This window comes from Pelodiscus sinensis, chromosome 7 (genome assembly GCF_052426305.1).
Source record: "Pelodiscus sinensis isolate ZL-2025 chromosome 7, ASM5242630v1, whole genome shotgun sequence".
NCBI classification, from domain to species: domain Eukaryota; kingdom Metazoa; phylum Chordata; order Testudines; family Trionychidae; genus Pelodiscus; species Pelodiscus sinensis.
This window is the reverse complement of record NC_143058.1, coordinates 55,337,024-55,349,483: the sequence shown is the minus strand read 5'-3', so window position 1 is coordinate 55,349,483 and position 12,460 is coordinate 55,337,024. Positions and strand designations below refer to the sequence as shown.

Sequence of the window (12,460 nt, the reverse complement as noted above, 5' to 3'; positions counted from 1 at the left end):
GAGAAAATGGGAAAAAAAGAATATAAATTAAGACTTGAAAGACAATTCCCCCACCCCAAAACAACCAACAACCAATCCCCTCTGAATATCCCCCCAAAAATATTTGCATAAAAATAGTCCTCAATTACAGACATGCATACATGGATTAAAATATAAACCTCATAAAAGACAGAAATTATACAATATGCCTATTTTTTAGGATTTTAATTATAACAAGTTGATGTAATATTGATATTAAAATATGATATACCAACCATCGCTGACGCTGAACACCCAGGAAAACACAAGAAGATAAGAGAGAGATTAGAAATACTATAAAGCAATAAAAAGATGTTTATTTTTGAGCCAAGCCATTGATGTATTCTAAAATTATTTATAGGATACTATGACATGCATTAAGCAATCAAATTCAAACTCCTTTGTTGAAGAAACAATTTAAACAATGCTGTGGAAATTCCACAATAAAACTGTTGTAGTTAGGCTTTCTAGATGCCTCTGAGAGCTATTTCTCCTGTTCTATTACCTTTAGCTTTGAGCTCATTCTACACAAATATTAGTACTAGTGCTGGTCAGAAACTTGACTTCTCAGTCTGCAGTAAATTTCAAGATGAAAAAGTTGTTCCAAAGTAGACTGATAAACGACATTTCAAAGTTTCCCATGAATAGGAATTCCAAAGTTTCATTTTGACCTTTTCTAAACATTTCCAAATCCCCCCAACCTGCTCATTACTTGGGAGATGCCAGCTGCCAAAGAGAAAAGCAGATAAGCTGGTAGAAAATTAGGCAGGGTTATTGGAAACTTGTCTGGTTTCTTTTGGATTTCCATCAAAAACTGGATGTTGCCGCCGGTCATTTTAATTTTAGCTAATCATATTTTTCTGACAAAAATATGTCAGAAAATTTCCAACCAGCTCTAATTAGTATGCCTAAGTGCCAATTGGATTCTTTCTCAATATCCTGAGACTATTTGAGAGTGCCTCAGGGAGTTAAATGTTCAACTCTGATTGAAGATCAGTATGATCCATCCACAAAGATACAAGTTAATTTTTCTTTGTATAGTAAAGAACAGATTCTAAACATGCTACAACACAGAATACTATATGATGTATACTTTAGCCTTCTTATATAAGTATTCATAGGCTCATGCAAACCATTTGTTGAAATGATAAGTAAGTACCTGCATCTCATCTAGTTTGGACTGAATGTCTGGAGGGAAATCTCCTGCTCCACAGCTAAAAGGGTCAAATGGTTCTGCTCCAAAAAGATCTCTCTCTAGAATGAAAAGAAACATTAAGTCAAGAGTCAGTTACATATGGAAGGAGTAGCATGGTGTGTGGTAAGCATGTCTCCCCTATGAAATAATCAGAACAACATTTTCAGACATCCATGTTATAAACAGCAATTTTTAAAAGCTAGTTCTGGTTCAGTTTATTTTCCTCCCTTTTGAAGAATGTTACCAAGCTGATGTTTTTGCTTCTTCATTTGTTTGTGGTTAACTCCAATGAGTTTTTTTTTAAGCAATTTTCAGTAATTATATGATAGCTTAGCTGAAGGAAGTCCAGGTCTTACCACTTGTCTCTGTGAGGTAGGTCATTATGGAACAGTCCTGTAGTTGTTGGATGTGGGAGGTTTTCCAAATGAAGAAGGTTCAGAAATGGGCACCAAGCATTCACCTTTTTTTAAAATGTATTTAATCTATGTGAGAAATAAACTCTTGAAAACTATCTAGTTAATTGCTTCCTGTAATCAGGTCAGAGCATTTACATAAAGACAAAGGGGCCTCTCTGTACACACCAGGGAAAGTCTTGACTTGTTACTGTTTTTTGTAGACACAGCATGGAAGCAACTGTTATCTAAGAGTAACTCGAGCTAAGATTAACATTCAAAAATCAAAAGTAGTGAACCATGAAAGGTTAGTTGTCATCGAAATCCAGAGAATCCCAATATGAAATGAAACAATACATCTGTTCATCTTTTTCTACCAGTGCCTTAAAGAAACTTCTCACCATTCATTTTTCTTTCTAACTAGCCTTTGTTTTTCTTAATTTTATCACTGCCTATTTTTAAAGTCCAGTCAAGATCCAATATCTTCATTATTACTCTACTAAACTAAGTCTACACTAATCTTATTTAATCTGATTTGTAGCCCAGTTTATTTGTTTTTCTCTCTCGTCAGATACAGATGTTTTTTCTGCATAAAATGAATGTCATGCAAATATGCTATTCTCATCCATCCTGGAAACCAGCTAAACTGGTTTGAATAACCATTTTACTAACACAGTTTAAGCATATAGGTTAGACCACTTGAAAAACTAACTACATCTGCATAATTGGCAGAAGGAGTTAGAACTATATACTATCTTTTATCCATCAAATCTGCTAATCATGCTATCCAATTATAAAGTGCATTAACTCAAGAATAAAGAGGGCTATTGATGCCTGTTATATGATTATCTTTATGTTATAGCTCAAAATATAACCTGCAACATTAGATTCAGGAGGCAGAAGTCAACATTCAGTTACGTCATTCTGAACAAGAAACTACAAAGATATTGCAATGAATGTTGAAAGAAATTGCACAAGATACATATAGAAGGCATATTAATTTTGAAATCTGTTTATAGAGCTGTATGTCTAGAGAGGTTTCTCACAGCCATGAATTCCCTGACAAGTGTGTGTGTGTGTGTGTGTGTGTGTGTGTTGAAGTCTTGGCCTCATTTAAGTCAATGGCAAAACTATGACAGACCAATAGGACCAAATTTCATCGACAGTTTGGTCCAAATGCCAGATCACCACTAAGCAAAACTGTTCCTTCTAGTTTTATTGTATATGTCAGTTTCAGTGAAGCAAGGGTTTTAATCTAATAATTTATTAATATCACATGATTTAAAGGTATTCTGATTTTAAAATAAAAGATATTAGAGTTCTGAAATTGCCACAACATATTTAACTAAAATAACTACTTTTGCATTTTTTCCACAATAGAGCCATGATGCCCCTCCTTTTAAAGCTATGATTAACATCTATTCTTAAGTATGAGAAACATTAAGAGTCTATTTTAATGTTTCTGTCATAGTTAAAATTAAAGTTTTGAAGCAAGCAGGAATTTGATTAAACCGAACTTCACAAGTCATGGTTACATTACACTCCATGTGGTTATATGATGTGGCCTAGAACCTTAGGACCATATCCTGGCCCATAGTGCAGCTACTTTATTCCACCAGAAAGCTGTCGACTGCAGGCAGATACAGATTGCCATGGTATAGGAGAATCCTTGGCTAGCATAGAGTTAATGTAACTGGCCTCTACACCTGTGGCTTTCTGCACAACAGAGAGTATTTATCTGGAGTACTCGTCAGTTCTGGTGATTCCCAGCAGGTAGCCAGCATATGTTGAGCAGCTGAGGGTACTCTAACTGACAACAAGCACAGAACCATCATTCTTCTGTGATATTCGGAAGAGATGTATATTTATTACCATAGATGTAAGTTATCCTTATTTTTATTTAGTACTTCCGTTTCATAATACCAACTAGATGATAGTTTTCAGTGTGATTACCCCTTGTTAAAAGTTTTTTAAATCATGCCTTACCATACAGACATCAGTGAAATAAAAAAACCCTCACTTTTGCATTTCTTAGGTCAGAAATACATCTTCACAACCTTTATGCAATTTTGGAACATTCAACTGATATGGGATATTTTCAATTATTCTGGAATATTTCTCATTTGGACCCAAACCTGCAAGATTCAGTTATGTTGAAGTCAATGGGACTACTCTCGTTTGTAAGGGTTGCAGGTTTGAGGGTTTGATCAGTAATTTCTCCCTTTTAGTGAGGCAGTAGAGATTTATTCCAGATGACAAAAACCATGCCATTCATCAGTTTAATTAATGTTGAAAATTTTATATATCTATATCCAATGCCATATCAAATAAACTTTCCAATACAAATTACATCTGAGCACATTCAGCTTCTAAATCCTGTTTTAGGGTTGGGTTTGATCAAATACTATTCTTTGGAGAGGGCTGGAAATTGCCCTTGGACTTTCACAATCTTTTTTTCTGTACTTACAAATGACACTTATTTTTCATGACATGTTTGTGAGTTGTGGGAGAAACAATCAACACTGCCTTGAGCCATGCACAATGCGAGGCAGGTGTTGGTCAAGCTGCCACATTTAGGCTTTGCTTATATTATCAAGGGCCATCAACCTAAGTTATACAACTTCAGCTATGTGAATAATGCAGTAGAAGTCAACATACTTAAGTCTGCTTACACAGTAAGTTGACAGCCAGCACTCTCCTGTTGTCTCCACTTACTCTTCTCATTTTGGTGGAGTACTGGAGTTGACAGGAGAGTGCTTGGTTGTTGATTTATTGCATCTAGTGAACCTATGTCCACAATTTTGTTCATACAGCCCAGTGCTGAGCAGTAGCATTGTAATCACTGTTCTCCTGAACAGAGGCTGCCAGCTGTGTTGTAACTTTGGGCTAGGTAACAACATTTTTTCACAGATGTGTGATGGAGGCGGTTGCACCCTCATCAGGGGATCACCACAGGCTTGTTTCTCAGAGCTCTTCATCCATCTTGAGGAGTGCACCAATCACTTGCATCCCTCTAAGAGATGTAGCTTCTCAGTGTGGCCATTCCATTCTGAGAGCACATCTACACAGCAGGGCTACAGTCGAATTAAGCTACGCAATTTCAGCTATGTCAATTGCGTAGCTGAAGTGGAAATAGCTGAATTTGGCTTTTGGCATTGTGTACACAGTAGGAAGTTGAAGGAAGAACACTCTTCCTTTGACTTCCTTTACTCCTCAAGAAATTCTCCAGCTCGACATTATTTCAATATACAGGTTTGTAGTGTAGATGTGCTCTTTGTTATTCCGAAATAACACTGCTGTGTAGACAAAGCCTGAGAGAAGTACCTCTGGTCTGTAGAAGTAGAAGGCAACATTTCAGTTTGAATGTGTGACACTTTTCTTGTAGTCACAGCACATACTAAATAATGAAAGTAGTTTTTTGTTACAAAAATGACTATATTTGCACAAATACATTAGAGAAAGGTATAAAAGCAAATTAAAAACAAGATTTATAAATACTGCATCTGACAGTTGTGCTATCTTCATAACTGAAAACAGCTCTAATCACCTAATCAAATGAATAGTCAGATTTAATACAAACCAAAGGAAGTACTACTTCACCCAAGCACATAATCTGTGGAACTAATTGCCAGAAGTGTTTTGAAGGCCAAAAGTATAACTGGGTGCTTAAAAATTTAGATAAATTAATGGAGGAGAGGTCTATCAATGACTAGTAGCTATGATGCTCAGGGCTGCAACCCATATGTACTGAGTGTCCTTAAACCTCTGTCCCCCAGCCAGAAGTTAGAACTAGACGATGAGGTGGATCACTCAAGAAATTTCCCTGTTCTGTTCACTCCGTCAGAGACAGAACACTGGGGTCCAACCAAGTATGGAGCTGCTCTTACAGATACATCAGACAGACACTATGTTAATGATTTAAAGGCTTCTAAAATTATTTATTGGAATTTTCACAAGGGAAGTACCTGAACTAAGTTCCTCATGGGTAACTGAAAAAGTAACGGAGTAACTGATTTTTCAACCATTGTATTTGCAATGTCTATATATAGTGTAGGTGAACTTGAAATTTAATTTAAAATTGAATTAAACTGTGATTTCTGTGCTCATTAATCTCACTAACCAGGCTTGTGAGATCATTCTGCTCTTAAATCAGTTTTAATTAACCTTTTAAATATTCTTTTTTGGCTTTGCTCTTGCTGATTCGCTAAAGATCTCTCACAATTTCTCAATTTGTAACAATACTGATTCCACAAGTCTTATTCTAGCAGGATTACATTATTGGCCATGCTGGAGGAAGAAAGATTATAAAACAAAGTGGAAAAAAATCATTGATTGGTGGAAGTAGGGGAAAGCATTCAAACAACTGGATTTACTTAGCTTTCCAATTATCTTGAACCAGACTGCCTTGCATTCTCACCTCTAGTCCTTTCATGGAAAATTTCTAATTTTTTTTGTTTTGTTTTCTAATTGAAACAAAAATAAAATTTCAAAGCATTGAAATCCTCTGTGAAATAGAATTGTTATTTTCCACATAGCTCTAGCACATATACCAGGGGTGGGGAACCTCCAGCGCACGGGCTGCATGTGGTTCGTCAGGGTTAGTCATTGGCAGGCCATGAGACGGTTTATTTACTCGAGTGTCCACAAGCACAGTTGCTCACAACTCCCATTGGCCATGGTTCACTGTTCCTGGCCAATCACATAGGCTGTGCCAGTGTTTTCTGCAGCTCCTATTGATCAGGAATGGGGAACCATGGCCACTGAGAACTGTGACCAGCTGGGCCTGCAAACGCTCAGGTAAACAAACTGTCTGCTAGCCCATCAGCAGCTAACCCTGAAGAACTGCATGCAGATCACGAACAGGAGGTTCCTTATTCCTGCCATATAGAATTGTGGAGTTATCAGCCTAGAAGCCTGGGATGTTGATGAGCTTGGCTGGCACACTGGCAGAAAATGAGTCAGGCTTTGAAAGCTATCTGGTAGGCAAGATTTTGCTAAAATCCTGTCTAATTTCTCAGGGAACTTCATCAAAACTGAACTGTCTTTCCAAAACATAAATTTCAACAAATCAATCAATTCTGAGGACAAAATGCCTTCTTGGGATTTTATTGATCAGTTCTAAAGGGAGCCATTCGGGAGCAAAATGGGAGTGTGGACATAACATGCTGCAACTTTCACCAGGAGCCCACCCCATGAGCAGAGAAGTCTGAAAGGTGGCTTAGAGCCTTATTTGTATCCTTTCCTGAGCTATAAAATCCCAACCCGAATGTAGATTAATCTAACACACAAATGTATACAGATAAAAGACCCAAATCATTACAAATTGCACTTGGATCAATAAGATTTTGAGAACATAAAAATAATGTTTCAAGAATATGCTCTATAACAGGCATACCAGATAACAAAGTTCCAGGCCAGCAGTTCTCAAACTTCATTGCACCAAGACCCCCTTCTGAAAACAAAAAATACTACACTACCCCAAGAAGGAAGATGAAAGTCTGAGTCTGCCTGAGCCCCACTTCCCTCTGTGTGGTGGTAGGACGGAGGCTTATACCTTTCGTTCCCTGAGAGTCTAACAGCAGCCCTGGGATCCTTACCCGCAGTTTGAGAATCCCTGTTGTAGGCCATATATGAAAAGATTTCTACTGCCAGACTACACTAATTTGATGCGGTGCTTAGGATTGATTCTGCCAGTCTTTGGTGCTATCAAACTGCATCAGAAGTCCCACTGAAATCCTGGACATACACTATCACTCAGTGTGAATAAGTATGGAAACATTGGGACTATTAGCAATAAGTAAAAACACTCAACAATAGATAAATCATTCAGTGTCTGGTCAAATTTCTGCTATATGCACGCTTCTTATTCACTTTTCAGAAACTCTCAATTGCCACCCTTTCAATTGAAATTGGATAACCAAATTCAGTTCAATTTAAAATTCCTTTCTTTTTCAAAATTAATTCAAAATGGATTTTCAATGGTCAGATCAAGAAAAAATGTATTTTCTCTTTATTCTAGGAGAAAAAAGTGCTTTTTCATTCAAGTAATGGAATTTGCTGGCATATCTGCTGCTATTCATTGAGCAGATGTTTTAGCAAACTATCGACTATGACTTAAAGAACTATTTCTGGAATGGTAATAGCTAACTTCAACCCCATCATTTTGTATGTACAGTTGGGTTATGTTTTACAATGTGCATTACTTTCCATTTATCAACATCGAATTTCATCTGGCATTGTGTTCTCCAGTCCTCCAGTTTCATGAAATCCCAACACTTCTGAAACTTACTTGTATTTAACTTTGGATTTACTTTGAGTATTTAGTATCATCCCCAAACTTTGCTACTTCATCGCTGAGCCCTTTAACCAGGTAATTTATGAATATGTTGAAAAGCACTGTTCCAAGTTCAGACCCTTGGGAGACCCTGCTATTTGCCTCTCCACCGTGAAAACTGATGATTCATTTCTATTTTTGTTTCCTATCTTTTAACCAGTTACTAATCCATGAGATGTAACCTATCATTCCATGCCCCTTAGTTTATGTAAGAGCCTTTGTTGAGGAGCCATATCAAAGGCTTTCTGAAAGTCCCAAGTACTTGGTAGTGCTGATTGGTCTCTCTTGGTTTTGATCGAGAGCCAGATCCTCTGGCCATGAATGTGGCAGAATCAGTAGCCCAATGGTTTAGGAACATAATAATAATCTGTCTACTGGTTCTTTTACACACATGGTTAAAGCATCTGTAGGAACTTGTTGAAAATATGGATTTATTTCCTTTTATGTTTATGTATTCATTAATCAGTTAATGAAATCATACCTCCATGTTGGATGTTAATAACATCAACCACGGCACTATCATCTCATGCTCAAAACTCACAAGTCAGTCCCCAAAAAGCATGACGCTGACTTTAGGACATTTTTAAATAAAATTAATGTTGGTTCTTATTAACCACTTTTTGTTTTTTGTGCCTTTGAGGTTTATGTTTCCAAGATTTTCTTTGCAACCCTGAGGGCCAGAAATATACTTTAAAAAAAAGAAAACTGAGATTATGTTGTAACCAGAAGATGCCAAAGATAGGGCATTAAGAAAAACACCAAATATTAAAAAGCTCTGTATACAACTGCATGCTACATATATGCTAATCCTTTAATCAACTATAAGAATCTTTCAGTTCAATGTTAAATGGCAAGTTCTCATATGGTGCTTTTCTGCTACAATAAAGAAATGTAAAGCAGGATGGACCTTAGTTTCATTTACACCACTTCTCTACACTGAGTTAACACTTAACTTAATTTGAGTCATTCCTAATTTACACCAGTGTAACTGTGATCAGCATTAGGTACTATATCTGGTGCTTTTGGCCATGTTCCTACTTCCACTGAAATCAATGGGCTTTTGTCAATGACCTAGAAGAGACCAAGAAAGGGATATTCATGTGTATAATAGGTGGAAAATTGCCGTGAAACATTCTGTAAAGTCTGAAGATCAAATTGAATCTTGATGCGAGCAAGCAAAACACATAAGAACATAAGAATGGCCATACTGGGTTAGTCCAAAGGTCCATCCAGCTCAGTATGTCCCAGAGGGAGTGAATCAAACAGGTAACGATCAAGCGATTTCTCTCCTGCCACCCATCTCCACCCTCTGACAAACAGAGGCTAGGGACACCATTCCTTACCCATACTGGGACTTAACCTCCATGAATGTATCGAGTTCTCTTTTAAACCCTGTTATAATCCTAGCCTCTTCAGGCAAGGAGTTCCACAGATTGACTATGTGCTGTGTGAAAAAAACTTCCTTTTATTTGTTTTAAACCTGCTGCCCTTTAGTTTCATTTGGTGGTCCCCTATATTATGGGAACAAGTAAATAACTTTTCCTTATTCACTGCCTCTACACCACTCATTATTTTATATACCTCTAGCATATCCCCCCTTAGTCTCCTCTTTTCCAAGCTGAAAAGTCCCAGTCTCTTTAATCTCTCCTCATATGGGACCTGTACCAAACCCCAAATAATTTTAGTTGCCCTCCTCTGAACCTTTTCTAATGCCAGTATATCTTTTTTGAGATGAGGAAACCACATCTGTACGCATTACCCAAGATGTGGGCATACCATGGATTTATACAAGGGCAATAAGATATTCTCTATCCCTTTTTTAATGATTCCTAACATCCTGTTTGCTTTTTTGACTGCCACTGTACACTGCGTGGATGTCTTCAGAGAACTATCCATGATGACTCCAAGATCTCTTTCCTGATTAGTTGTAGCTAAATTAGCCTCCATCATATTATATGTATAGTTGGGGTTATTTTTCCCAATGTGCATTACTTTACATTTATCCACATTAAATTTCATTTGCCATTTTGTTGCCCAGTTACTTAGTTTGGTGAGATCTTTTTGAAGTTCTGCACAGTCTTCTTTGGTCTTAACTACCTTGAGCAGTTTAGTATTGTCTGCAAACTTTGCCACCTCACTGTTTACCTCTTTCTCCAGATCGTTTATGAATAAGTTGAATAGGATTGGTCCTAGGACTGACCCTTGGAGAACACAACTAGTTACCCCTCTCCATTCTGAAAATTTACCATTTATTCCTACCCTTTGTTTCCTGTCTTTTAACCAGTTCTCAGTCCATGAAAGGATCTTCCCTCTTATCCCATGACAACTTAATTTATGCAAGAGCCTTTGGTGAGGGACCTTGTCAAAGGCTTTCTGGAAATCTAAGTACACTATATCTACTGGATCCCCCTTGTCCACATGTTTGTTGACCCTTTCAAAAAACTCTAATAGATTAGTAAGACATGATTTCCCTTTACAGACACCATGTTGACTTTTGCACAACAAATTATGTTCTTCTAGTGAGGAGGGCTTTAAACTAGATTCGACGGGGACAGGTAAGCAAAGCCCACAGGTAAGTGGAGAACATGGAGACCTAGGAGATGGGTTGGAAATGGGAGGGAGCATGGGCTACAATGGCAGAGAGAAAGGAGGGTCAGGGTAAAACTGGGAGGCAAGGTCAAATCAGGATCTTAGATGCCTATATACAAATGCGAGAAGTATGGGAAATAAGCAGGAAGAACTGAAAGTGCTAATAAATAAGTACAATTATGACATTGTTGGCATCACAGAAACTTGGTGGGATAATACACACGATTGGAATGTTTGTATAGAAGGGTACAGCTTGCTCAGGAAGGATAGACAGGGAAAAAAGGGAGGAGGAAATGAACACACTTGGAGGGAGGTGGAGATGGACATAGGAGACGGAAGTGTTGATGAGTCTCTGGGTTAGGCTAAAAGGGATTAAAAACAAAGGTGATGTCATGCTAGGAGTCTACTACAGGCCACCTATCCAGATATATGTTGGGAAAATAACACTGCGGGGCACAGACTATCCAATAAGTTCTTGGACTGCATTGGAGACAACTTTTTATTTCAGAAGGTTGAAAAAGCTACCGAGTGGAAGCTGTTCTAGATTTCATCCTAACAAATAGGGAGGAACTGGTTGAGAATTTGAAAGCGGAAGGCAGCTTGGGTGAAAGTGATCATGAAATCATGGAGTTCACAAGTCTAAGGAAGGGTAGAAGGGAGAACAGCAAAATAGAGACAATGGATTTCAGGAAAGCGGATTTTGGTAAGCTCAGAGCTGATAGGTAAGGTCTCATGGGAATCGAGACTGAGGGGAAAAACAACTGAGGAGAGTTGGCAGTTTTTCAAAGCGACATTGTTAAGGGCCCAAAAGCAAGCTATTCCGATGTGTTGGAAAGATAGAAAGTATGGCAAAAGACCGCCTTTGCTTAACCACGAGATCTTGCATGGTCTAAAAATAAAAAAGAAGTCATATAAAAAATGGAAAGTAGGACAAATTACAAAGGACGAATATAGGCAAACAGCACAGGAATGCAGGGGCAAGATTAGAAAGGCAAAGGCACAGAATGAGCTCAGACTAGCTACGGGAATAAAGGGAAACAAGAAGACTTTTTATAAATACATTAGAAGCAAGAGGAAGACCAAAGAGAGGGTAGGCCCACTGGTCGGTGAGGAGGGAAAAACAATAACGGACTTCACTGAGAAGTCCGTAGGAATTCCTAACATAGTGAATGCTAGTGGGAAGGGGGTCGTTTTAGAAGGTAAAATAAAAAAAAGAACAAGTTAAAAATCACCTAGAAAAGTTAGATGACTGCAAGTCACCAGGGTCTGATGAAATGCATCCTAGAATACTCAAGGAGCTGATAGAGGAGGTAGCTGAGTCTCTAGCTATCACCTTTGGAAAATCATGGGAGACAGGAGAGATTCCAGAGGACTGGAAAAGGGCAAATATAGTGCCCATCTATAAAAAGGGAAATAAGAATAACCCAGGAAACTACAGACCAGTTAGTTTAACTTCTGTGCTAGGGAAGATAACGGAGCAAGTAATTAAGGAAATCATCTGTAAACACTTGGAAAGTGACTAGGTGATAGGGAACAGCTAGCATGGATTTGTAAAGAACAAATCTTGTCAAACCAATCTGATAGCTTTCTTTAATAAGATAATGAGTCTTGTGGATTAGGGAGAAGCGGTGGACGTGGTATACTTAAGACTTTAGTAAGGCATTTGATACGGTCTCACATGATATTCTTATCAATAAACTAGGTAAATACAACTTAGATGGGGCTACTATAAGGTGGGTGCATAACTGGCTGGATAACCGTACTCAGAGAGTAGTTATTAATGGTTCACAATCCTGCTAGAAAGGGATAACAAGTGGGGTTTCGCAGGGGTCTGTTTTGAGACCGGCTCTGTTCAATATCTTCATCAACAATTTAGATATTGGCATAGAAAGTATGCTTATTAAGTTTGCAGATGATACCAAGCTGGGAGGG

General features: G+C 37.9%; 1 protein-coding gene across 15 annotated transcripts in view; it reads right to left on the bottom strand.

The window, feature by feature from the left end:
- The window catches only part of GULP1 (GULP PTB domain containing engulfment adaptor 1), a 372,795-nt gene that overhangs the window by 28,032 nt on the left and 332,303 nt on the right, over positions 1 to 12,460 (bottom strand). For 14 of the 15 annotated variants that reach the window (XM_075933780.2, XM_075933784.2, XM_075933783.2 and 11 more), the window contains one exon: positions 1,178 to 1,272. In XM_075933780.2, the coding sequence (XP_075789895.1) occupies positions 1,178 to 1,272 (95 nt within the window). Of the gene's footprint in view, positions 1 to 254; positions 266 to 1,177; positions 1,273 to 12,460 lie in introns of all 15 variants that reach the window. The other variant, XM_075933787.2, reaches the window with a different exon arrangement.